Source organism: Cryptomeria japonica, chromosome 10 (assembly GCF_030272615.1).
Source record: "Cryptomeria japonica chromosome 10, Sugi_1.0, whole genome shotgun sequence".
NCBI lineage: Eukaryota > Viridiplantae > Streptophyta > Pinopsida > Cupressales > Cupressaceae > Cryptomeria > Cryptomeria japonica.
The window spans coordinates 70764933-70792628 of record NC_081414.1 but is presented as its reverse complement, the minus strand read 5'-3'; the positions used below and the strand labels follow the sequence as shown (position 1 = coordinate 70792628).

The 27696-nt window shown below is 37.3% G+C and overlaps 1 protein-coding gene across 1 annotated transcript in view; it reads right to left on the bottom strand.

Moving 5' to 3' along the window:
• Positions 1–27696, bottom strand: part of LOC131033272 (DNA repair endonuclease UVH1) — a 109355-nt gene that overhangs the window by 29095 nt on the left and 52564 nt on the right. Inside the window, exon 4 of the mRNA XM_057964447.2 lies at positions 15297–15467. Coding sequence (XP_057820430.2) covers positions 15297–15467 — 171 coding nt within the window. The remainder of the gene's footprint in view (positions 1–15296; positions 15468–27696) is intronic.

Genomic DNA, 27696 nt, shown 5'->3' with positions numbered 1-27696 from the left:
GAATGTCTCTTTTGTGTGATTTTAAAAGCAACCATGCTGCATATTTATAATAGATTAGGTATTTTCAGTTCTTGACCTTGGATTTTTGAAGTTTTTTGTTTTTTTTTTTATAGGATACAACATGAAGAGCATAACCATCAAATCTGAATGAGTTGAGCAAAGTGAAAAAAGACAAGTGTTTTAAGATAAGGGTAGAAAGTTATAAATGAAGGAAACTACGACAATATGGAAATCTGAAATAAACTTATAAATCTAAGAATTATACTATAGAATATCAATGGAGATTTGAAATAATATTAACTAGCAACAATGAAAATCATCAATACTCAAGCCATACACATAAGATTTACGTGGAGAAAACCCTTTCGGGTTAAAAACTCCACCAAAAATGAGGACAAGTTTATATTATCTGCAAAGAGATTACAAAACATTCAACTTCCTTCAATCCTGCATCCAATCTGATAACATCTATATGCCTGTAAAACTTCTCATAACGTGTCCACCCTTATAATATACTCATGGAGGCCTAAAATACCACCATAAAACATTACCATCAAAACAAGGTTCCAAAATACCATGGTCAAAACCAAACGACCCTTACATGCTAAACATAGTCTCTCACATGACTCTTACATCTGCAAAGATATTACAATACATTCATCTTCCTTCAATCCTACATCCAATCCGATAGCATCTATATGCCTGTAAAACTTCTCATAATGTGTCCGCACTCAATATATAGACTCATGGAAGCCTAAAATACCACCATAAAACATTACCATCAAAACAAGGTTCCAAAATACCATGGTAAAAATCCATATGACCCTTACATGCTAAACATAGTCTCTTACATGACTCTTACACCCTCTTACAAGTTGTCATGATATTGCATGTGTCATAAACTATCGATAGCTTATGCAAAGATTCTCTTACACATGTCATAATCATCATAAATAGTCCATCAAACATGATTCTCACGTCCAAAATTATCTCCCCTATTTTTAGCCCTTACAATTGTCATACAATTTGTCATAACATTCTTAAAAATAGGTTTTCCATGTTAGACTACTTAATGGGCATCTTTTGACAACTAATAACTTATTTTTCAAGGCACTGACATGTGACAAAAGTGCCAATTCAAAATCCAACGCCTCTTAATTATAGAGGACAATTATTTTAATAATATGAATGCTAAATATTTACAAGAAATGCAAAATAATAATAAATAAATAACTTAGAAATTGCAGGTTGAGACACCTTAATTCCAAAGAGTCTGGTACCCGTCATGTTATTTTTTGTACCCCTACTGAGATAGAGGCTATGTTGAATCTTGCAACTTTGGATAAATTAGATATAATCAAGTAGACTAATGTTTGTTATGTTTGTTTGAAGAATACCACTTTGATCTTTGATGTTGTGTGACCAAACATATCGGTGGCAAAGTAACCTCATTTGGCAAAGAACAACACTAGTTCTAGACTGATCACTTATAACTTGCTAGTTGGAGATACAATCAGAGAAAGCTTCTAAATTTTTTACATTAATATCCAAACTAATTATGATTTTGTTACTGTAATCATCAATAAGTTTATGTGCTTTAGATTATTCACTACCCAAGAAAGAAATATTCGAAGCTCTTAAAATCTAGTTTACTCCTTTTGGTATTAGGAAGCAAAACATATGAAGCTGAAACAAAAACAAAAAATGTGTTACTTTTTAAAACTTGAAACCATATAAAACATGAAAAGAACAATCATAAAGATGCATGCACCAAATTTCTCGTGGCAAACGCTTTCGGGTAAAAAACCATGGCACAAAAATTTCATTTAAGAAGAGGGCACCAACCCATTTACATAAGTGAGCTACAACTCACACAAAGAGCACCAATTCAGAACAACTAAGGCACCAACCTCAAGTAGAGCACCAACTCAAAAAGAAACGCAGAGGCACCAACCTCTAATTGAAGAAACAACTCAAAACAAATTTGAACTCACAACTCTAAAAAATTTGGACTGACTTCACATCACAATATATTTGATTATATCTGTCCCTGTAAAATTTCTGCAAAGCCTGAAAGCAACACACTAAAAAAAACTCTTCACTTCATTCAATCTCCTTCCTCAATAACTTGTCACTTTAACAGCAACGTTATCTCCAGCCATTAACCAAAAGAAAATGAACCGTCCTTGAAATAAACTTGTCCTCGTTAGTGATCACGCATCAATACATATCCTTTAAGCAACGACACACGCCAGAAGGTAATACTTAAGAAAACATTCCAAAAAAAAATTTTCAAACTTCCCAAAAAGCCCACTTCAAAAACCGTGTTGATTAGTAGCACAACTCAGCTCCTAAATCGTATAAACTAAAAACAAAAAGAATTGACTTCCCACAATCACCATTAACAAACAAGACGTTTCTTCAAGATGATTCAACACCCAACAGTGACACCTTCAGACGGCACCATAATTGTGGCTTTTTTTATATTTGTCGATAAAGAAAACTGAAATATGTTTTTTATGATTACGTTTTCGTTCACCGAAAATTTACCAAGTTCAAAAAAAATACCAATCAATACATGGTTTTGTTATACTCGGCTTCCTCACGCCTCTTGTGCCAAGCATACACTCGGATTTTTTTAAAGTCATTATGGCTCCTCTCAACACAATCACTACTATCCTCTTTGCCGTTACGTATCGTTAAAAAAACTGACATAGGAGATATTATTCGAAGCCTCATAAATTTAAAAAACACTCCCAGCTCCAATTTAAAAGAAGTAACATCTGCCATAACTCCTTGTAAATATTGTCCCCAACCAGTGATTACCTGAATTTTGTCCTAAATTAGTATACAATTTATCATTTTTTCAATATATAAGAGTAACTTCATCTAGTCATTCAATAAACTTAGGAATAGACAAACAAATACATAGATTAATAGCAAATATATTACATAGAATGATAAACATATCTTTCTCCCCATAACCAATCATAGTTTGGTTTGGTAGGAAAGCCTTGCGGGGGTGCCTGTAAATTGCTCAACTCAACTAAGCCCAAGAATGTGCAGCATCCCACTATGACAACTCACCTGTTGGCCCACAAGAGGCGGGAACATCCCACTATGACAATTCCATCTTGGGGTGGCCTACTTAGCTTGGGAGAATCGATAAATTGCAATTCCCTAACTTACTTCCTCCATTCATTCCTTTGATTGATTACAAGATAAGACACACATATATAAATAATCTAAGAAAATATAATCAAAGTATTGTATGCCAGAATAGTGGTGTCAATTGATTAATCAGAAAGACAAGAAACTAACATACCAATGAGCCATTAGATATAAAGACTAACTTGGTAAACTAGTTAAACAAGCAAATCTTTCAAAAGGTGTCTCTTTGTTCTCTATCCCATAGGATTCCTCAAGTCAATGGTTGTGTTGGTTCCCAAATCAACAGATTCTGAGTTCTAAAGAAATTGCCACTAACTTATCAACAAACTCATAATAGGACTTGGCCAACGAACAAAACTCAGTTAGAAACTAAGATCTTCTACACTTTAGGCTCTGCAAGACCAAGGTGGGTTCCCCTATATAGTAACTGAGGAATTTTCAACTCTTTTAGACTTATGACACTGTAGAACAAAGCAGATTTCTCAATGAAAATATACCAAGGAAATGTAAATAAACTTTTGTTTATGGCTTTCAACCTTGGTTTATACCATTCTTGTACACATTGAGATGGATTCTAAACTAATAACTACTCTAGTGCAGAAAAGTAAAAGACGAGAATATAAAAGGTGAAATAAGAATATAAGAATGACCCTGAAACTTAAGATAGTACGACTAGTGCTTATTCAAAGGGAATACAGAGTCAAATAGCAGGCCTAGTGACAAACAGTATCATGTTATCAACATTAAGACTCAATACTAAGCACATAGGACTTGCTTAAAGTGCTTAAAATAAGAATGCATCCATAACTTCCTCACACTCTCTCACACAAATATTGCAATGTTCAAGACAGAATTTAATTCATTTACTTGAAATGAAACCCATCAGGAAACATACATTCTCCATTAGAAAAGACATGCCAAACATGTCATTAACACTTCAACTCATACAATATAACACAAAAGATGGGAGCCAAAAAATGAATGTTTTCTTTATTGATTTTCAAAATAAGATTGATACATTCATGACAAACTGTTCAGTTCACTAAGCTTGCAAAATGACCAACTGTCTTTGCATTACTCTTAGCTTTTCTAGCACATACAAATCAAAAAGTTTCAGAATTCTTTCTTCCTGGCCCTGAATTCCCTTTTATAACACAAGGGAGCAAAACAAGCTTTAAGTCAAAGAAGACACCTCTCAAAATCCTATTGACTACAAGCTAAAATATGCCCTAAGGCATCTTTACAATGCGTGTTTCAAAAACTCCAAGAGATCATAGATGATGGCGACAGCAAGGACATCTTCTAGAGGTTGGAGCAGCAGGCTTGATGTGACTGGTGCAAGGGCGTTCTTCTCCAACATCTTTTGTCAGGGTCAATTGTACTTGTGTGCTGGATCTGTCAAGTACGTTGGGGACTGATGAGTGAAAAATGAGTGCTCAAATCTCCCCGTCCAAAACTGGAAACCTATCCCAAAATATAGGAGGTGCAAAAATGGAACTGATTCGAACTAGTCCTCCTCCTCTGGCTGATCCTCCTCTGGCTGATCCTCCTCTAAAGAGAAGTACTTTTTGTGCAGCACATCAACATCATCCACCGGCCAGACAAAGCTTCTTAAGCCTTGCAACTTATTTATTGCTTCCTTTGTCCTGTGGACCGGTACAATTGCAACCTCCAAGGTGAACTTATGATACGTAGAATCAACTTCCATGATTTAGTCAATAATTAAATGATATGTTTCACTTTGGACAGGGTCCTCAGCCAATGAGTTCAAAACTGTACTGATTGCATTTTCGAATCCTTGCTTCCATGTATCGAGATCTTTAATTTGCCCTTCACCTATTCAAGTGTGTTAGACCCCACAACAAAATCATCAAAAGTTGTAGATTTGGGGAGATGCTGCCCCTTCTTCTATGTTCTAACTAAGTCCTTACATTCCTGGATAAGATTGTTTCCATCATCAAAGCTGAGTTTTATCAAGTTATGCATATTTTTGAAGGATTACAACATGTTTTAAAAGTCTGATTTTCAGGTTGTTTTCAGATTTGTTGACCTCCATTGTTGATTGTGGAAGGTGTCCTCGGACATACTTTGTGTGAAAACACGACCTTTCACACCTTCCCTTAGTCATCGTTGATCCGGTATACTCCTTTGCATTTTAACTTGCATATTTTCTAAGCATAAGGAGGTATTAATGAATTTTACAGAGGGTTTCCATGCCCTAGCATTGTCATACTTTGAATCTAATTGTCAAAATCTACAAAGAGTATGGATCATTTTCCTGACTTCATGCTCAAATTAGCTAAAATCTTTAAAAAGTCAAGAATTTTATCAAGAGCATTATTTATTTTCCTAAGTCTAACTTCAAGCCTCGTACAGGTACGATGTCGAAGTTCGGATTCAAGGAAAGGAAGAAATTACTGAAGATGCTGGAGACTGGATTCTATCCAGAGCTTAAGATTTCATCCAGATGGAAGGAGATCACAGATACAAACATGCATTTCCTAGACTTCGACCAGATGCAACAGCGGATGTTTGGAGTCGGAGATCAAGTTCCTTCCCCAGCATATGCAAACATTATGAAGAGTGGTATTTTTCATGCCACTGGATTTCCACAGTCCATACAATGCAGTGAGCTTATCCTGGAGTGTGCACGATGTTACGATCCGCTCACGCGAATGATCAAGACTCCTAAGGGCATTGTTATTGCCTACCTTGCTGAGGATGCTATTGCTGAGGTGTTCGGAATTCCACGCGGAACAAATATGAAGGATGTGACCAAGGATGAATATACAAAAAGATACACGAAGAAGATGGGTGTATGCAAGAATATGATAAACAAAGAGTGGATGATTGAGCCTAGGTCTCATCATTCCAAGGCTCCCAAGACACTCATGTGCGTAGACTTCAAAGAGGAGTATAGTGATTTGATATTCCTACTCAACAGAGTGATGGGGATGCCGCAGGGAGCAATATTCGATAGATGGATGTTTTATTTCATCCAGGATTGTCTTAGAGGGACATTGGTAAATTGGTCTAAGATTATAAGTGACAATCTAGACTTTCAACTAAGGAATGTAGAGCAGTCCAAGTCATTTGCCATGACTTCTTACCTGGTATACCTGCTTGTGCGGTTTGTTTCATACAAAGGATTGATATGCAAAGGTGAAGTCGAGAATGGGCAAGGACAATTCAGGAGTCATGAATGCTACCCTCAACTGAGCATGTATAGAATTGAAGACTATAAGAGAGTGAATGATGCATTCACTATGTACATCACACGGATGCTGCAAGGCGGAATCCACAGAAGATTGTCCAAGGAGGCAACAGAGTTAATAGAGAAATATGGATCGTGATATATTCAGCTTCCCACTTTCACGTACCTTAGGATTCATGGGTTTCAATCTGAACCCTACAGACTTCCTAGGTATCCGACCGATAGAATGATCTTGTTGGAAGTGGTGAGACAGCTTCTAAAGTTTGATGTCATTCAAAGAGAGAAGCATAGGACAGGCATGACATTCCCTATTTCAGTTGGGAAGACGTCAAAGGTTTGCCAGTCTACCATAGCCACCAGCACTGCAAGTGAGGAGCTTGCATTCTATCGATTTGCTACATATAAGAAAAGAGAAAGTTTTCATCCAGATAAGAAAGTTGCAAGGATCAAGGGAGAGAAGTTCATCCACAAAGTAGACATAGAAGATTATTGGGCCAACCTGATGGACGAGCAAGCAATGAAGAGACGAATGCGGTCCAAAATGTCAGTGGATTTCATGAGGAAGTGTGGACGTTTCCTCATTCCTAATCGAGTGTTAGATGACAAAGATCATACGCATCCACAGTATGAGAGTGAAATGAAGAAGGCAATCTTATTGCCAAATTGGTCAAAGTCAGAAGAGATTGACCTAAATGTATTGATGAGAGAGATCTTGAGTTTCTCCCGTGCATGGGTAGATATACAGATGAATAAGTTAATTTTTATGGGTGTTCCCTTCACTTATGAAAGGATGAAGCCGGAAGAGTCTACTTTTGGGGATGATCAGACTATCAGTGATGTCAAGATTCATACAGACGAAGAGAGTCAACCTCCCAAGAGAAGGAAGAACACGCCAAGAGAAGTCAAGGCCAAAGGGAAAAAGATTGAGGAGGTGAAGAAGAAACAAAAGACTATCATTCCTCCACCCCCTCCTAGTGTCTCATCAATCAAAGTGATTGAAATAACAGAACAGAACAAGGAAACCTAAAAGTGTTCCAACATAGTGATACTACCAAGGAATACTCAGGAGTTTCATGCCACAGTGACATCTGCACCTCCTAATGAGAATGATGATCAGCCGAGATCCCCTACTGTCGTTTTGGAAGTTAGTTTGGGAAATGAGGTATACGATTGGACCAAGAATAATCCTAATGATGATGATGATGTTATCTCGACATTGAGAGAACTTGATTGAGAAATATGTCTCGATGATGGTATGGAGATGGCTGCTATTCTTGAATGGCTGATGAGAAGTATGGAGAAAAGTAAACAAATGATAGAGGTACAGCCTATTGACGACATTGATGACTACCTAGCTAGGAGTGCTAAGGAGAAAGAACCCAAGAGAGCAGAGATTTTGTCGCACGTAGCTAGAGATGAAATAGGAATGCGGATTGCACAGATTGTTGTTCCTATTGCAGGCGTGACAGTTGACATTGCTACTCCTATGGATTTCCAGATCACTTCAGTTGCCCTTGGTCGTACATCCAGAAAGCAAAAATTTCACGAGGTTGGTGAAAACCTCAAGGCAATCGATGCAAGGTTAGACAGAGAGATTGCGGAGAAAGAAAGGTACAAAGAAGAGAATATCAAACTTAGAGAGTATTGCAGGGATAAGGCGTGAAAATTCCACCCTTATTTCCCCTATTGCAGTTGACCATGGAATACATTCACACTATGAGGCAGCAAGAGATACTCTCGGAGGTGAAAAGTGGATTGAGAATACAAGAAAGCAGGCAGATGGTTTCCTTACTCAGTTTGTCCATGCATATGATAGGACAACGGGGCTTGCATTCAGAATCCAATATTTGGAGGGAGTTTGGGAAGAATTTCGGCCTATTCAAGAGAAGACTATTCCACGCCTCTAGGCTTTGAAGATGATTCCTAATTCCACCTTGGTCGGCGAGAACATTGTGTACAATGGAGACAGATACGATTTCCATGGCTGGTATTGTTCATTAGCCGTGAAGAAATCAACTTATGAGAACGCCCAGTCGAGTTGTATGGAGATGGAAGGATTGATTCAGAACATTCAGATGAAGATCCTTGCCTCAATTGAGGAATTATTGGGTGTTGATGTTAGTGATGCAAGTGGTTTACACTTAGCCGAATTAAGAGACAAGATGAAATTTATGGATTTTTGCCAGTTGGACTCTTTGAAGAAGAGTCAGATAGACGACTTGGTCTCTTTGTTGATTCATGTTCATAGTTCGTAGAAGCTCATGCCAAAATGGGAGAACACTTTGGATGCTTGCTCGGATTCATTGGACGTGATTGATTTACAACAGGATACCTTGCCTAGCATTTCCATGGAAGAGTTAGATTTAGTATTGGCTAGATTCTTAAAGTATGCTAGGAGAGAGAGAGATGCAGGGAGGAATCTTCTAGAAGATTCCTTATTTGATGACTAGGTATATCTTTTCATTGGGACATATGTAGGTGGCGCCATTTTTTATGTAAACCCTAATTAGGGCAATTATAGGGTTTTGTTGGCATGATCTCGACCATTGATCTTGGATCAATCTTGGCCATCCATTTTGTAAGAGACTGTATATATGCCTCCTTGTCTCTCATTTGTAAGAGAGAGTTTTTGTAGAATTGTTGGTATATGTTGTAGCTATTTGAATCATAATCATTGTTCAATTGTTGGTGATTTTGCTCTTCAAGTGTTGTATTTGCATTCATGGTTCTCAATTCCTCCAAGTTAGATTAGAATTTTAGATTAGAATTTATTTTCATGTATGTTAGATTGAGTGAAAGATTTGTTGAATTTATTTGTGAGGAATCCTTAATCCATACAACTAGCCTCTTGCTGCTGGTAAGTGCGCCTTGTGTGGTCAACTGGAAATTTGAGTAAGCTTAACTTCAACTATTACGCGTCCCTTGACAAGCATCAACTTGGATGGTGTCAACGTTTGATGGTGATAGCCTGAAAATCCTTAAGTATACCTTAGACGATTGCACTAAGCTTGTGTCAATACCTGTTTGTGAGACCTCGACTAGTTTGATTCCACTAGATCCATTCATCATTTCCTACATTCCTAGGCTTAGAATAGATTTCCTGAACCCTATTCCTTTTGCCCATTTTTTGGTAAGAAGTAAAATCCAAAGCCATATTGATAAACCTTAAGTTGTCAGCACACCTACTCCGCATCATTCATGATAATCCAAACATTTGCGTAAGTCCCCAAGTGAACACAACAATTCACATCGACCATTGAGTTACCCACTCATCAAGACCTGGCATGTAAAAACCTTGGAATCATTTTAGTTGATCTCATTCTTAGCATGTGAGGTGATTTTGTTCAAGAGAGGGTAAATTACCTTGGTATTTTATTCTGAAATGTTATGTGCATAAAAAACACATCAACAATATGTATGGCTGGTAAAATAAAAGTTTTCTTAAGAGAAGTCTGATAATGCACGTTTCAGACTTACCAGCACCTTGCAAAGTGATAAGATACCCTAGAAATGATCCCAAAATGGTGTAAAAATGCCCTCCAAGTAAAATCGCCAAAGTTGACAAGTGGCTGGAAATGAAGTTTTCTGAGGACAGACTGCAACAATGGTGTCTCAAGTCTGCGACAGCAACAATAAGGTCTGAAAATGCACCTGGAACTCCTCCAAACAGCCCCTAGACAAAATCGCTTAAGGTAAAAATGAGCTGGCAATGAAATGTATGTCTGAAAATGATGTGCCCAGCCGACAATGGAGGTAAGAAAACTTCAGCAATGGAGGAAAATGTACAGGTCTGAAGTCAACAACAATAAGTTCCAGCAATGGCGCCACCCAAGATGGAAGAAAATCACCAAAATATGGAGGAAATCAACCTCCCAATCAAAATCGCCTAACTCCACGAATAGCGCCACCCTAGGAAATCGCCAAAGTCTAAAAAAAAATGTCTTCCAAATCAGCTCCAATAGCTGCCAAAATAAATTGCCCAAGGTTGGGAAGGCAGAAAATGAATAATAAAAACAACTTCCCGCCCAAATGGTGTCAAAAAGACACTTCACCAAAATCGCCAAACTTAGCCACTTGGATGCCACACTCAACAAATATATTAATAAAATATTGCTGGCCTCCCTCCTTTTAAACTAGTTTTCACCACACAAGCAATGTGGGATAAAACTTTGATATTTATACTTGCCTGAGGAAAATTGATTCGCTTCTAGAAGGTAGAAATCATTTAATGTTTACTGCAAATCATTTATTACTTATTTTGTTTTTTAAATAATCGTTAATGATCACAAAAATAATTAAATTTGGGGGCATTTATTTAAAAAATATTTAAAAATTTAACCAACTGTGGCCCTTGGGGAAAATTGCCTCATATTGGGATAAAAATCCCAATGAAAAATTTATTAAAAATCATTAAAAATGCCTTTGGGGGAAAATCGCCCCATGTTGGGATAAAAATCCCAATCAAATTTCATCAAACTTGCACAAATTTGCCTCTAGGGGAAAATCGACCCCTATCTGGAATGAAAATTCCAACTTAAATCTCGTCATCCAACTCAAAAATCACTTTGGGGAAATTCGACCCTTGCCAGGATACTTTTCTAGATCAAAAATCATCAATCATCACTGGTGGAAATTCGCCTCATGTCTGGAATCACTATCCACATCAAAATCCTTAAAATCTCGTCATAAAAAACACTAGTGGATAATCGATAGGCATTAGGAATCATCATTTTAGTCAACATTAAAATCATCCGCAGTCCTGGTGGAAAATCGTGGGTCATCAGGAGGATTTCCCACACTTACTCAAATTTTTTACCTCCCTGGTGGAAAATCGCCCCATGTCTGGATTATGAGTGGGGAAAAAAAGAGGTCCATCAGGAATCCAGTGGATATTCACCTCCCATCAGGATTTTGAGTGGGGGAAAATCATGGGTCATTGGAAATGTGAGGGGAAAAGCACCTCCCATCAAGAATTTTGACATTTTGACCCTTAGAATATGGATTTTCTTTACGAATTTAACAATTTAACCACTCAAAATCATTTAGACATTTAGAATTTTCAATAAAACGCGTTGGGACTTAGGCAAATTTACCAAATTTGCACGAAACAAAAGGAAACCTATCGGGCTAAAACGCAAAATCAAATTGAATAACTTCCTAGGAGCAAGAAAATAACTCCTAAAGGTCATGAAATACCTTAGCACTTAAAAATCACCAACGAGGACGTTCAAAAACACGTTAACGCTCAAAAGATCTACACTTACACAAAATTAGCATTATTTAAAATCTCAACTTTTACGCACTTGATCCTATAACTTCAAAACCCTAAACGACAATTAGGCATTATCAAAGATCCGAGACTCAGGCCCAGGAACTCAAAATTGCCCAATACGCTGCAAAAACCCAAAACCAACCAACGCAAAAAGCAGGAAAGAGGGGGTCCCCGTTTGCAATGGGGCGATGTGTGAAAAGGTCACAACATGACATAGGAGTGGATTCGATGGGAGAAGTCCTTAAGCAATAGGGGAAGATGGTAAAAAGGGTCACAACTAGTGATGTGTTTTGGTCAAATGTGAGATACATCACGTATATCATATCCTCAATTTTCACAATCATCCATCAGATATGGGGATTCCAACAATCCAAGTCTTAAAATATCTACAAGTGAATTGATTTAAGCAGTGTTTCTTTGCTACAAGTGAATCCTAGAGTTCTATGACAAGCATGTCCTAAACATTATTCAATGGAGAAATTTTGAACACCCCTTTACACATTGTTGTATACAGTGAATCCACAATGGTATGTGAAAATGACACTATAGTTATCCTCAATGATGACAATATGCTGAAAAGAAGACTAATGAAGACCTTCAAGAAAATGTACAATCCAGATTTAGCTAAAAAAATCAAAATATAGCAGATTGAATTCACTAAACTCAATGGTTGTAGGAGTTTAGCACAGATAGATAGGACCGCTTTGGCACAATAGAAACAAAATAGTTGGTGGTGACTAGATGGGCATCCAAGATTGGTACACACATTTACAACTCACCTCCTCTGTCAAGTTCATAGTTCCTCTAATGCTGAGAGGAATTGGTTGAAATATGTAATGTCCACTTTTAGATTTACCTTAGATTATGCCCTAGAATCACAATTGCAACAAGTTAGGGTTAGGGTTAGGTTCCTTATCAAGTAGAATATCTTCTTTAAACAATAAGGGCTGGGATTTAGATCCTCTGACCATGACCAAGAATTCACACACACAAATATCTCCCATACATATAATAATCTTTAAATCAACACATACAATATCTATATTACTTTGCAGTATTCAAGCATATTAGAGTATGGGGGAAGAAGCATGAAAGGTTCGCCAGAAGCCATCCCACACTAAGCTCAAGAGCAAAACTTTGGCCCTCTTGGCCCCGGTGGCAGGCAACATGGACATCCACTCGGGGAGGCCTACCTAGTGGGGTGTTTGTACCTGCTTTCCCTATCCATGCCTCATCTCCTAAGGTCAATAGCCATCATTGTAGAGTCAGAGAGGAGATCATAATGGGGGTTTCTTGATTGTCCTATCTATGCCCAAGAGCAGAACTTTGGCCCTCTTGACCCAATGGTAGGCAACATGGGCATCCACTCAAGATGGCCTAATTAGATGGCAATCATCATGATTACCCTCTTCCTTACACCACCTTCCGTCCATACATGATAGGGATTTGCAATAGATTCATTAATCAGACATATGCAATTTATATCCAATCATACATGTGTATAAGAAATAAATATTGACAATTAATGCATAAGCTAAATATATACTAAAAGAGCTATTATTCAGATTATTAGATGCCGATTATAATTGGTCTGAATCAGATTAGTGAGAGTCTGATCCTGAACATGGGTCTGTTGTTTACACGTTTCTGATCCTGATTATTGTTCCTTGTTTGCTGATTGTTGTGATTAGTTCTTAGTCAATGATTGCTAAATGTTGCTTGAAATCTGTATTGGTTGATATTTGTATGAATGATTGATTGATTGAATGAATTCCTTTGATTGTATGATTTGAGGAATTGGTGAGGGATGATTAAGTGATTGTTGATTAAATGATTGATGAGTGATAAGGTAATGAATGCTGGAAGGAAAGCTGATTTGATAGAATGATTTTCTGATTGATTGTTTGCTTGATTTGATAGTTGATTATTGCTTGGGTAGATTCATGACTGATGATTGATAAGTGATCATGAATGCTTGGAATGATTTCTCTTTTATACTTTATTGGTGAAAGGGTCATCACCTTTCATAAGAATTGTGTCACCACCCTTCGTGAGAATTGAGTCACCTATATTTTTTCCCAATTGTTCTATCTTCCTTTCCTCCTCAAATGAGACCTTCTTCCCTTTATATCTCTATTGTGAGGGAGATGTCACACCCCTACATCATGCCTTCCCTGTGCAAGGGTCACAACCGTTCACAATTACCATCCTTTGAAAGGGTCACAACCTTTCATCGTTTCTGCCCTTATCACATCCTTATTTTCTTCCCATTCCTTTCATCTTCCATTAATCCGTCTTTAATCCCTATGCTCCATTCTTTCTTCTTCTCTCCGTATCCCCTTTCAAATGAACTCTTCTCCCTTTTATACCTCAAGTTTGAGAGAATCACATCTCTTCATTTCATGCCTTTTGACCATTCATTAAACTTAATTATATTTTAATTTATATTTTATAATTGTATTTTATTTTTACTATATATATATACTCATTATTAAATCTCATTTCAAAAGGGGGCATTACAAAATATAGGTTCATTCACTCTGTTAAGAGGAACAAACTTACTTCTTGGAGAGTAGAGAAGCTTGTTGCTATACTAGTGCCTTGTGTCTTATTGATTAGGAAATAATTCAATGCAGAGAGAATACAACTGCACAGTGGGATGTAGAACTTGCAAAGCTCACACAAATTAATGAGGAGCGGGATGTGTATCCAGTTCAGGTGCCATTGCAAAGAGCAACTGAGTCCAATTCTAATGATAAGGAGTAATTTCTAAGATATCAATTAAATACATCTATTTCTGAGCTTGTTTCTCAATGCAGCTATGTAAAATGCATGATGCAAGATTTCTTTTTTTGGCACCTTTCCATATAAATCATGCTTCATACTATGTCCTTAATTATCGGTCTATCAGATGGATTATCAAATCAATAGATAATATTGTACTTTTAAAATTATGGGTTTTTTAGTTTGTTAAAGTTGTTTTTGGTATTTTTTTCATTAATTTGTATATTATTTTAACAGCCGATCCTAAAACTGAAAGAAACACTGCTTTAATTAGCAAACACATATTTTTTCTGCCTGTATACATGCGGCTAGATTTGAGGAAACCATTAACAAATCTGACTTGCCTAAAATCCTCAAAAGTTTGAAATAGGTGATTCATCTGCTGAGAAGAACCTCTGTTCCCTCCAGAACGACAGGACTGAGGAAATTGTCAATCAACATCACTCTTTTAAGTAGGAAGAACATTTATTTTTTACCTGTGCATGAAGCTAAATTTGAGGAAGCCATTGCCAAATCTGATATATCTAAAATCTTCAAAAGTTTGAAACGAAAGATGATTCACCTGATGAGGAGGAACCTCCATCCCCTCCAAAACAACAGGATGAGGAAATTGTTTATCAATATTGTTGCTAATATTATCAAAATAAAGAAGTTAGTTTATTCCACAATCATTAGCTTTCTAAAAACTATCCTTGAAGCATGTGTACATGCTAAAAATTTGGCCCTGCTCCATTAAGTCTTTCCATTAGTGTCTAATTACTACAGAAAAATCAAAACTCAACTCATTACTATCCAAATTTTGCAAGTTAACAGTGCTACGTCAGAACCGAAATTAGAAGCATAACTCTTTTGTACCTTCTGTGGTCCCTTATAGATACAATCTTGGAGCTGCATGCATGAGCGTTCATCTTTGCATGCTACTAGAACTGTACCACCACCATCATCCCATGCATCTTGAGAAGAATCTAAACCTTCTTCACACACTTTCCGCTTCTTTCTTTCTTCTTCTATCTCCTCCAAAACTTCCTGTCAATCAAACCTCAAAAGTTTATATTGGGTTTTACTGTTTACATTGTCAGCAGACTTTTATTTCAAAACCGAACTATAGAATAAATTCATGAAACAATGTTTATTTGGAGTATGCATTAATTGTAATGGCCTCGTTAACTTGAGCCTTTCCACACACCTGAATACAACTAAGTTAAAATCACGTACAATCAAAAATAACAAAACCCTCAAAAAGCAGCAAATAAGTTCTATAAAGATATACTTATTATTGATAGGACTTTCCTTCATCACTGAGACCGAAAATGAAGAGCTTTATTTCGTGGTTTACAATGCATCTTTCATATGTTGTACTCTTTCCATCAACACCTTACAGCTCACAAAGACGTGCAAATGCATTTTTTAAATTATTAAATTATTTTCAAAGTTTATGTTTGGGATATTTTACAAGATCTCTGTTTTCGGTTTTACAATACATCGCTTTGTTTATAATGTTTTGTCTAGGGTTTACCTGTTTGGATTCTTTTGGTCCTGGATTTTCAAAATGGTCAAGTTCTTTCCCTTTTGACCTTTTATTATAAAAGTGCTTTTAGCACTCCTAATTAGCTGTTCTAACATGCTGTACTTAAGGCCTATTGACCCACTTTGGTCATTCCCCTATAGATATGAATATAGTTATTTTTATATTTATTCCTTCTTTCTTTATGTGTACCATCTTGTTTATATTTCAAATGCAGGTAATTTTCTAATGGTTACATTGAAAATCGTGCATTGTATCAGACTACAAACATAACCAAGACAAAATAATATTTCGGACATCAGATAACAGGCAAGAGATAACAGTCAATTTTTGGGTTACAATCAAGCCAGATGCCAATTTGGCATATTAGATCCCCTTGTATAAGTCCATAGGGGATTTCTTTCCATTTATCTTATATATATAAAAAAAGGTACACCCCTAGGTATCAACCTCATATCCAAGCTAGGGAGTATACTGGACCATGTCAACCCACCTACACCCATACATGCAATTTTTGGCACAAACTAATTCTATTTCTACAAGGCATGCCTATAATTGGCATTAACATAAAAATGACAACAATTTTTTACTTGCACCATCCAGTTTTCACACTTCTCCATGTATCATTTTTTTCTCAATAATTTCCCACATTCTCCATATTTCCTAGTTATAGTGCAATATATTTAAAATGGGGCTCAACAACAATACTAATTGAAGATAAGAGGCTGACTGAGTTTAAAACAATGAAGCCTTTGATATGATCTACTGAATCCCAAACCTGTTTCTGAAACAAAGAATACTCATTTCCCCACCACAGATACCTATCTCTAATTCAGTTTCTTTCCATCTGCTGCTGCTTTCCTGTTTTCTACTGTTTCATTAAATGTATAAACCAAATTTGTTCAGTTCCCAAAGCCTGGCTGTCTCCCTTTCCAATAAATTTTTCTACTGTCTTATTCCACTTCTGGGTGCATTAAAATATGATCCATGAGAACTCTGCAATGATGTTAGAAGGTCAAGTGAGATATAAAGAAAGATATCCATTTTCACAGGGTTTGTTTCCAAATCCTGGAGCAATATAGATATAATCTTAGACAACCATAAATTAATATGAAAATGTTTAGGTGAGCTACAAAAAAGAAACAATTCGTCTTAAGATTAAAGGAAACACTGCCACCCAACTGAAAATTAGAACAAGTTTAATGTAAAATTATTTATGATTTAAAGGGAATGGAAATATTCTGAGATTTTACATAGAAATTTGATTAGTAAATGATGAGTCTCTTCAAGTTTTATCACCCAACAATTTGTGAGAAATTAAATTTACAGACACATCTAATCCAATAAACTAATTGCTTTTTTGTTGGAAGAAAGAGTCCAGGTTGGTGATTCAAATGCAAAATGGTTGTGTTTTACAATCCCAAAGTTAATATTCCCTACACTATCCCCTGCTGTTGTATGACTGAAAGTGTAGAGAATATTAACAAACAATTGTCTGATAACCTGCTGTTCTAGTTTTCAGACTGAATAACTTGTGTGTTATGCAGTTTTAGAAAGCTAGTATAACTCAGTGTGTTATGCACCTTTCCTTGGTTTTGCTAAATCTGATCTCTAATTGCTGACTTGGACCTCAAGGAATTTTGTCAAACAGTTGTCATGAAACCTCTATCTTGCTGTTTTTTGTTTCCAAATTGTTTTTGCTTACTTGGAATGGTTTCAAATGAAGTTTAGATGTTTGCAATTGATTACTAAAACTTCTAGGCCAAGATCTAAAATGCAAATGCAATTCTTTTTGTCTTTTGAATGCATACATATGACTTCTACATGTAAAATGTGCACCTACAGTCAATGGACATTTTAACAAACACTTCTCATGCATCTTAAGATAACCAATATGCAGCAATTAAGCATTTTGACAAACAAATGGCATGCAACCTTGTACTACCTTCTTTTTATGCTAAACCAAATACAAGTTGGAACGCACAACGCATATGATGATTTCAACTATCCAATACTCAATGTCAAGACTCTTGGCTCACAATCTAAATGCCCTCACAAGTCTGATAAAATGTGCATCTACAGCAACAACTCGCAGATCGATATGACAATGCAAATAAACAATAAGGAACCTGATGTACAAATCGATATGCTCTGTAACAATGCTGCAACCCTTGATGCTGATGAAACTTCACAATATTTGATGAAATTGAGCCCTCTATGTATGCCGCCCTTGTTGTAGTATATCAGTCCTCAAAATTAATTAATTGCAGCCTTGAGACATCTCCAATTTATTACAAAAATGACCTCCAATATTCACAAATTTGACTACATTCTCCAATGCCCTGATTTGCAGAAATGCAGAAACCCTTGGGTTTGCCTTCTCCAAATGCCAAGAAATCATAAATGTCAAGTTATCAAATGCTCATAGAATGAATGGCTCAATTCCCAAGACTGAATATATATAACTTCGTGAAGAAGTTGATTTCCCTCCAAAAGCACATTTAATAATAATTAAATGTTATTACATTTGCATCTTTTAATATTTAATATTCATACCTTGGTCTTGGCGCCTCATAAATTAATTCAATAAATGGCCCCCTTTAATGATGACTTGACCCTCAAATTATAAAGTTAAGTTATAACTTTATAATATCACTTTTAATTATTTCATTATCATTTGAGCCATTAAAACATTAATATCTCCATTAATAATCATCATTTCTTCACTTTGTCTGCACCGGGGAGTTGACCATTTTATCCTCTGTCCAACCCACTAACTTACTAAAAATAGAAAGGGTCCCTCTCGAACGTCTCCTGACTTACTATAAATAGTAAGTATATGAAACTGAGCCCAAACAAAGTCCAATTTGAACCAAACGAAGACCAAACTGGAACATACTGAATTCTAGAAAAGACGAGAACCCAACATTAACCAAGCCCCTGCCTCAGAAGATCCTCTATCCACAATTATTACCCTACGAGGGTCAAAATGATAGGCTAATCACTTAGGAATAGGAACGAACTAAAAAGGGGACATTACAGGACATTACAGTTGGTACAAAGCTTTGATTCTGCCAGCCTGCAGGGTAAATATAAATCAATGGATGCATTCTAGTCAATGAGAAGGGATCTATTAACTTGGTCCAAAAATATGACGATGACTAAATGATAATGACAAGTCAATATGAGAGATTGTTGAACATGACAATATGTGTATTTGTGTGTATACTTCGTGTCTACATATAATCATGTGTATGCTTCGTGTTTTCATGTGTATGCTTTGTGTTTGGTTCATACCTAATGAGTTTCCAACATGTTGTATGTCCCCATTTTCATGAGGATCAGTCCGCAGAGGTGTTTGGCCTAGTAGGCCAAGGAGTTGATAAGAGGGGCGCTTGGGCAGTTACTAATGGCTTCACATTTTAATTTTATATGATTTTTCGTGAGATAATAAATTCTCACGTATGATGTCACGTTTGTTGCACTTTATATTCATAATGATATTTTAATTATCTAAGGTGCAAATTAAATAATAGTCACTGAAATAATATTATTATTATTTAAGGGGGATCTTCTAGAAGTTCAATTAAATATTATTTTATTTCTTCTATAAGGAGGCCGACCTCTTGAGGGAAAAGAATAAATAGAGGAGGCAGCCTCATTGTTGGGCATTCGGTTGTTTGATATTTGTATTGATTGGTTTTGTGGAGTCAAGGGTTTCTGCAGATCTTTGTCTTTGGGAACGAAAACTCCCATTGATAGCATAACTGAAGGAGTGAAAGATCTCTCGAGGGGTTGCATTGAGGAGGTGATACTTCAGTCGTCTCATTTGAGATTCATTGGTGGCCAAGGGGCTAGTTTCGTTTGGGTTCATATTAAAGACATTTTGGCATCAGGTGTCTTCAACGATTTTGGGAAGAAGACTTCAGCTTATGATCTATTGAAGCCATTTTTATATCTGCTCTTTTTGGAGAAAATAGACGAACTCTTGAGGAGCTATTGGAGGTGATTTTAAGAAGATTTGGAGGAGATTTCAGTCACATACAGGTCTGCCATCAAGGTCGATCAGACCACATGAGACTCACATTTATGTTCATGGCATTTGATAGAAGGGGCAAATCGTTCTGGGTATTTGACCAATCATTTTCCTAAGACTAGACCATCATTTCCAGCATGTTTAGAAGGCTTTCCTAAGTTCAAAGGTGACATGAACAATGTTCGTGAACAGTGTCGTCGCTACCGTGGTCGTGAACAGTACCGCTACAGTATATGGGTATTTGTATTGGATGTTGCTTACTTCTTCAGCTACCATTTGGGGTGATTATGTAACCAGGTTCTTTTTCATTGTTTCCATGTCAAATTGGGTCAGTTGTGCTGCTGTAGATGATATGATTTGAGCAGACATATATGTAATTCAAATCTGAGTTTGTATAAGAAATTGCATCCAATAAAGGAGTGGGTTCTGAGCTTTATATATGATGTCATGAAGTCTTGCTGCTAATCCAAGGATACATGACAATTGTTTGTCAAAATAACAGTCTGCTGTAGGTGTACAATTCTTGCATTTGATTCATGTAATTGCATCATAAAAATACAAAACAATTGCACATTCATCTTAGAGGGTTATCTTCTTAGTAACTTTTGCAAGTCATCTTTTGATTGTAAGTCGAAGTTAATGCTGTCAAAACAAGTCTGAAGTATTATATCAGCCAAAACTGCATAAGATGCAAGGTTATTCAATTGTCCAGAAAACCGCATAACACGCAGGTTATACAGTCTGAAACTAGGACAGCGGGTTACCAGACAATTGTTTGACAATATTCCCTACACATTCAGACATATATCAGCAGGGGATGCTACACATGTACTCCATGTGTGTCTATGATTACTTTATGCTTAACAATTATGAAAATGCTTAGAATTATAGCAAGGTTCTAGTCATAGGACAATAGTCTTGAAATCATGTAAAGAGCAATCTATAATAACAGCAATATTGACGCTATCACAAGATGGCCTTGTTCCTTTTATCAGAAAGATGAGAAAAAATTACAAACCTTACTATTGATGTGTGTTTTAGGCACAAACGAACACAGAATAAAATACCAAAGTATTTTACCCTCTTGAACAAAATCACCTCAGATGCTAAATATCTGATCAACTAAGACGATTCCAAGGTTTTTACGATCAATTCTCGACACATGGATAACTCAATGGCTGATGTGATTTGTTGTTTTCACTTGGAGACTTACACAATTGTTCTTAACAATATCGAACTCATTCATGGACGGACATAGGTTACCAATGGTTTTCGAAAGATTTTGCAATTTAAGCTCAATCTATGCTAACAAGGGATTTTCAAATAAAATGCAAAAGGGGTGAGGGTTTAGAAATTCTAATATAAAACCTAGAATGCAAGACGCAGTGAATGATTCAATGAAATTCAAATAGGCAAGGTTTCACCATCAAAGAACAATTCAACACGTGATTAGTGCAATCATCTAAGGTAAATTTGTAGATGTTCAAATTAGCACCATCAAGGCAATGCATACTAATGGACGTGCAATACTTGAAGTTAAGTTCAATTCAATTCTAGTTGACCACGCAAGGCAAACTTACAATCAGCAAGAAGCTACTAGTATGGATTATACGAATTTCATTCAAATGCATTCAACACTCTTTTCATCCAATCTAAAATACTTGAAACAAGTTTTGATCTAAATTTAGAGGCAATGAGAACCACAAATGCATACAACATCTAAACAAAAACCACCAAACTTCAATGATTTGTATTCAAACTTGCAACATATAAAGGACAATTCTCAAAAATCTCTCTTACAAATGAGGCAAATGGGTTTATATAGAGTCTCAAATAAAATGAATGACCAAAATTCATTTAGAATCAAGGGCCAAGATCTTGCCAACACTACCCGAAAATAACCCTAATTAGGGTTTGCATCAAAAAAGAAGAGGTCCAATAGGATGATGCCTAGTCATCAAGTAGGGAATCTTCTAGAAGATTCTGACCTGCATCCATCTCTCTAGTTGCATACTCCACTAATCTAGCTAAGACTAAATTGAGTTCCTCCATTGTGACACTGGGTAAAGCTTCCTGTTGTGCATCGATCACATCCAAGGCATCTGAGCAAGTATCAAAGGCACTTTCCCAATCCAACATAAGCTTTTGTAAATTGTGGATGTGAACCATGAGAGAAACCAAATCATCCATCTGATTCTTCTTCAAAGGTTCTAACTGACTGAAGTAGATAAACTTCATCTTTTCTTTCAAACCTTCCAAGTTCAAACTATTGGAAGCATGGACATCCAATCCCAAGAACCCTTCAATGGATGTAAGGATTTTTTATTGTATCTCTTGGATCGATCCTTCCATCGTTGTGCAATCTTGTCTTGCGTGATCATAAGCGGACCTCTGCATGACCAATGAACAACACCATCCCTGAAAATCATAAAAATCTCCCGCCTAAATAACTCCCTCCTAGATCAATGTAGGCATAGGGATTCACTTCAACACCTTGAGACAAGGTATAGTCTTCTCCTGCACCGGTTGGAAATCATCCTAAACTCCTCCAAATATTGCATCTTGAATATAAGCATCGATGTCTTGTCAAATGCTCGAACAAACTGAGCTAGGAAATAAGCCGCTTGCTTCGACATATCTTCAATGCACTTTTCAACCTCATGATGTGTATTCCTTGTTGCCTCATAGTCGAAAGAGAATCCACGATCAATGGCAATGGGTGAGACAAAAGTAGGATCCTCACGCCTTTGGGAATTCATCCCTTCAATATATCCTTGAGTCTCCTATTCTCACTCTCAAGCATCTCCTTCTTCTCAATAGTTCTATTCAATCGCGCCTCAATTGCCTTGACCATGTCATCTAACTCCTAGACTTCTTGCTTGTGTAGTAGGTCCAAGGTCAATTGTGGTGACCTGATAATCCATAGGGGTGACCATATCTCTGGTCTTATCACCCATCGAGACAGCCACTTGTACAATACACACAACTACATTATCTCTAGTAATCTTAGAGAACACCTTAGCCTTTTTTGGCTCCTTTTCCTTGCCAACCCTGGCTAGGAAATCATCAATATCCTTTGCGGGTTGTACCTCTATCATTTTCTTCTTCTCCATGCTCTGCAGCAACCATTCAGGAATAGTGAAAATTTCCATCCCATCTTCGAGGCTCATATCATAATCAAGTCCTCTCAAGGCTGAAATAACATCATCATCCATGTCCTTGTCCTTAGTCAAATCCACCGCATTGTTTCCCAAGTTGACCTCTAACTGGATTGTAGGAGATCCCAACTATTCTTCATCATCATCACGTGGTGCCAATTGTGCTATGGCATGTAACTCCTAATTATTCTTTGGTAGGATTTTCGTATTGGAATCTTGCTTGGACTCATCATCCTTCTCTGTCATATAGTTTTCCTTCACAGATGAGGAGCTCAAGGTGGACTAAGGAGTGTTGGACTTATGTTTCTTTTGTCTTGAATTTTGGCTAGCAATCTCCTTGCCCTTTACCTACAATTCTTCAGGCATGCTTCACTTGGGAGCCTGAATCTCCTCATCATTATGTGTCCTTACATTGCTAACTATTCTCTCATCATCATTGAGAGAAGAATCTGTGTTTCTCATCTTATCATAGGTAAAGGTGACCATCTTTCTCAACTCATTGACATACTTGTCCACCCATTCACTGGAGTAATCATTCACTTCTCTCATCAATACATTCAATTCTACCAATTCAGGATGTGTCCAACTGGGTAACATGATAGGCCTGTCTTTCTCATTTACGTATTGCAAATGGACATGGTCACCATCATCCTAAACCTGATTTGGAATGGAGAAGAGATTACACTTCCTCATGAAATCCACTAACATACGAGACCACATACTCTTCCTAACTGCGAGCTCATCCATGAGATTAGCCCAATAGTCATCGATGTCAATTCTATGTGTGAATCTTCCTCCCTTGATCATTACAATGTTCTGAAATGGATCAAATCGATCCCTACTCTTGTAGGTTCCAAGACGATAGAACTCCAATTCTTCAATAACTGAATTAGTTGCGGCTGCAGTGTAGCATACCTCCAATGTCTTTCCAAGTGCAATTGGAAGAGTTATCCTTGTTCTATGCTTCTCCTTTTGGAGGAAATCATACTCCAAAAGTTGTCTCACTACCTCAAGTAAGATCATCTTGTCTGTTGGATACCTAGGAGGCTTGTATGGTTCAGATTGAAATACTTGAATCCGTAGCTTTGTGAAGGTAGGAAATTGTATATATCATGATCCATACTTCTCAACAAGTTCAATTGCCTCCTTGGACAACCGTTTGTGGATCCTGCCTTACAACACTGCCTTACAGTAGTCTTCTGATGTACATGGTGAAAGCATCGTTCACCTTTCTGTAATGTTCAATCTTGTGCATATGGACTTGCAGATAGCACTAATAAACTCCGTATTGTCCTGGCCCATTCCCGATTTCGCCCTTGCATATCAATCCTTTGTACAAAACAAATCTAACAAGTCCATATGCAAGGTAGGAGGTCATATTAAATGTCTTCATTTTATCCAAACCTCTCAACTAGAAGTCAAGGTTATCACTGATTATTTTTGCCCAGTTGATCATCGTTCCCTTTGATATCTCTTCAATAAAATAATACATCTAATTCTCAAATAGTGCCCCTTGAGGTGCTCCTATGACTCGGTTGAGCAAAAAAACTAAGTCACTGTACTCATCCTTGAAGTCCGAACATTGAAGTCTCTTGGGCAATTTGGAGTGGTGACGCCTTGTCTCAAGGACCCACTCATTGTTCACAACTGTCATGCATGCTTCTACTCTTATTTCAAATTTCGCTAAGGCTTCATCCTTAGTCATCTCTTGCATGTCCACCTTTCGAGGGATTGCAAATACTTCTCCAATTGATTCTTCAACTAGGTACGCAAGTATTGCCCTCTTATAGGTGATATGATCATTCTGGTTTGAGGATCATAATGCTTTGCACATTGAATTATAAGTTCATTCCATTGGATGGACGGTGGAAAGCCAGCTGCATTGTAGATTCCACTCTTCATGATATTAGCCAACAAAGTGGAAGGAAGATGATTCTTCACTCCAAACATCTTTCGCCTCATCTGCTTCATGTCCAAGTACTCCATGTTCGTATCAGCAACCTTCTATCGGGATGATATCAACAACTCCAGATAGAATTCCACTTGGACAACCTTCAGTTGATGTTTCCTCGCTGCTATCCCAGCCTTAGACATGGCACCTATACGAAGCTCCAAATTAATGTCATGACAAAAAATCTCTAATAGTTTGTTTCAGAATTTCCTAAGTTCTGATTTCTAATAATTTTGTTACATTTAAAGGCTCAAAATCAGAAATTTCAATGGTAACATAAACTCTGAAAATCTCATGAATTTCAATTAAAATGGGGCACAAAAACCCTCTATAAACCTGATTTCCAGACCTATGTGAGGTCTGATTACAAAATATAAGTCTAAAGACACCCTGGTATACTCAGAAAATGAAGTATTTGAAGCTCAAAAGTGTATATCAGGTCTGAAATCTTAATTTGGAGGTCTGAAAACACTCATAAAATGACTGGTTTTAGATTTTAATGTTATAACAAAGTCTGATTTTCTGAGGACAAAGTCTGGATACACCCTCCAAAGGTCTGAAAATGTCTCCCAAAAGTCTGAAAACACTCAGAAATTACTCCACATTAATAGCTGGAAGTGGTCACAGCCATGGCACACCTCCACACTTGGGTTGTTTTGCCTCTGAAAACCCCAAAATGGCCATGCCTGGGCACAAAAAAGTGGCTAGGAATGATATCTCAGTCTAAGAATAGTGCTGGTATCGGTGCTTTAGACTGAGCCAGCAATGGTGTCCTCACACAATATCTTCAGCCTTTCAATAATGGTGCCAAAACAAAGTCGCCCTCTCACAAATGATGGCTGGGAATGGTCTGAGAACAAATCACTGTTGCTAGGAAAGGAGTCCCAGATTTGCACCAGCAATGGCGCCCAAGAACAATGTCACGAACTCCTCAATAATAGCGCCTAATAAACACTTAAGCAAAATCACCCCCTCACAAATGATGGTGCCACACACAAATCACTTCAATCCCCCATAAATGTGGCGCAATCAGCGACAAAACAAAATCACTGCTCCCAGCTATGGTGGCACCACACACAAAATCATCCCAATCAGCAATGGCATTCACATAAAAGCTTGGAGTCCTCCTTCATCAATGGCGCTATCCCACACGTGGACAAGTTTGAACCCTCTAACCTGTTGAACACAATGTACCACTGAGAGGGGGATGAATCAGTGGTTCCTAAATTATTTTCCTTTTTACAACAACCTTAGAATATAGGTTATCACCCTAAGCACTAAACAATCAAACCGGTAAGACAAATGTGGATATCAAAAGAGACAAACACACAAATACAACCCATAACACCAGATGTACGAGGAAAACCCAATATGGGAAAAACCTTGGTGAGAAATGTTGTTAGAGTCTACTGCTCCAATCCAGCCTCACAAATGAAACAATGAAATACAAAGATTTAGGGCACCAACCCAAGGAGCACCAATCCCTGCACCAAGCTCCAACTTGGTGATGTACAATGAAATACAATTTTGATACAGTTATAGCATCTGGTTGCAAATAAGCTCTCCAACACTTGATCAATAGATTTATGCAGGTTAACAGCCTTCTCTTCTTCACTGGATCTCACATTGTCGGTTATCAGATTACTCTCTCTGATTCTTGGCCTCTCTTCTTTCTCTCTCAGCCTCACAACACACTATGTCACACTTGGATGCCTTCTTGATCAATCACACCTCACCGGTTAGCTTAACTGTTAGACCTACAATAGTTTACCGGTTCCTATGTCTCTGCCTGTTAAACCCTCTCACCGGTTCGCCTGCTAACTCACTCTGCAACTTTCTTAGAATAAATTCTAAGGAAGATGATCTTTATCCTTGCTCAAGCTCTCTTCACTCTCCTTCTTCACATCAAGCATCAAATCATTTCTGTCTCGAGCTCACATATTTATCATCTAAGGTTCCCGCCAAAAACCGCATTCAAATAGTATCGTGTTAGGTTTTGCCTTCACCAACTCGATCCATATTGGATTTGATTCGATTTGCTTTTTCGAGAGATGATATTCATGTCATCGATCAGCACCACCAACGCCTCGCATTCCAATGTGCGTTTTCTAAAACTGGAGGTCTGCACCATGCTTTTCTGCATTTCTCTGTCATACGCCATTAATGGCTCAATTGTTTCCTTCAGCAAATGGGTACGAAGATCAAATCTTCTTGCAAGATAAGTTCAATCGCATGCCAACTTATCTTCCTCGATCCGCAATCTTCTGGCATCCTCCATGACTTGCGGGTTCTTCATAAAAGTCGACATGCTTGCTGACAGTTACGTCGATGCACACTTCACCAACCTGTGCTTTATCACCACCTGGCTTCCAACTGTCATGTTTGTCAACATCCACCTCTGCTTGGTTTGCTATGTCGGTTTAACATTCTTCGTTGACCAAGATTGACTACCGATTCAATTCACCTTACCGGTATAACCAACAAACTGAACAATCATGCTTACCGACAGCACATCCTCCTGAGAATTCATCTTGCCTTCTGGTATGTCTTCATGCCATTCTTTTTGTTCCGCTCACCGGGTATTG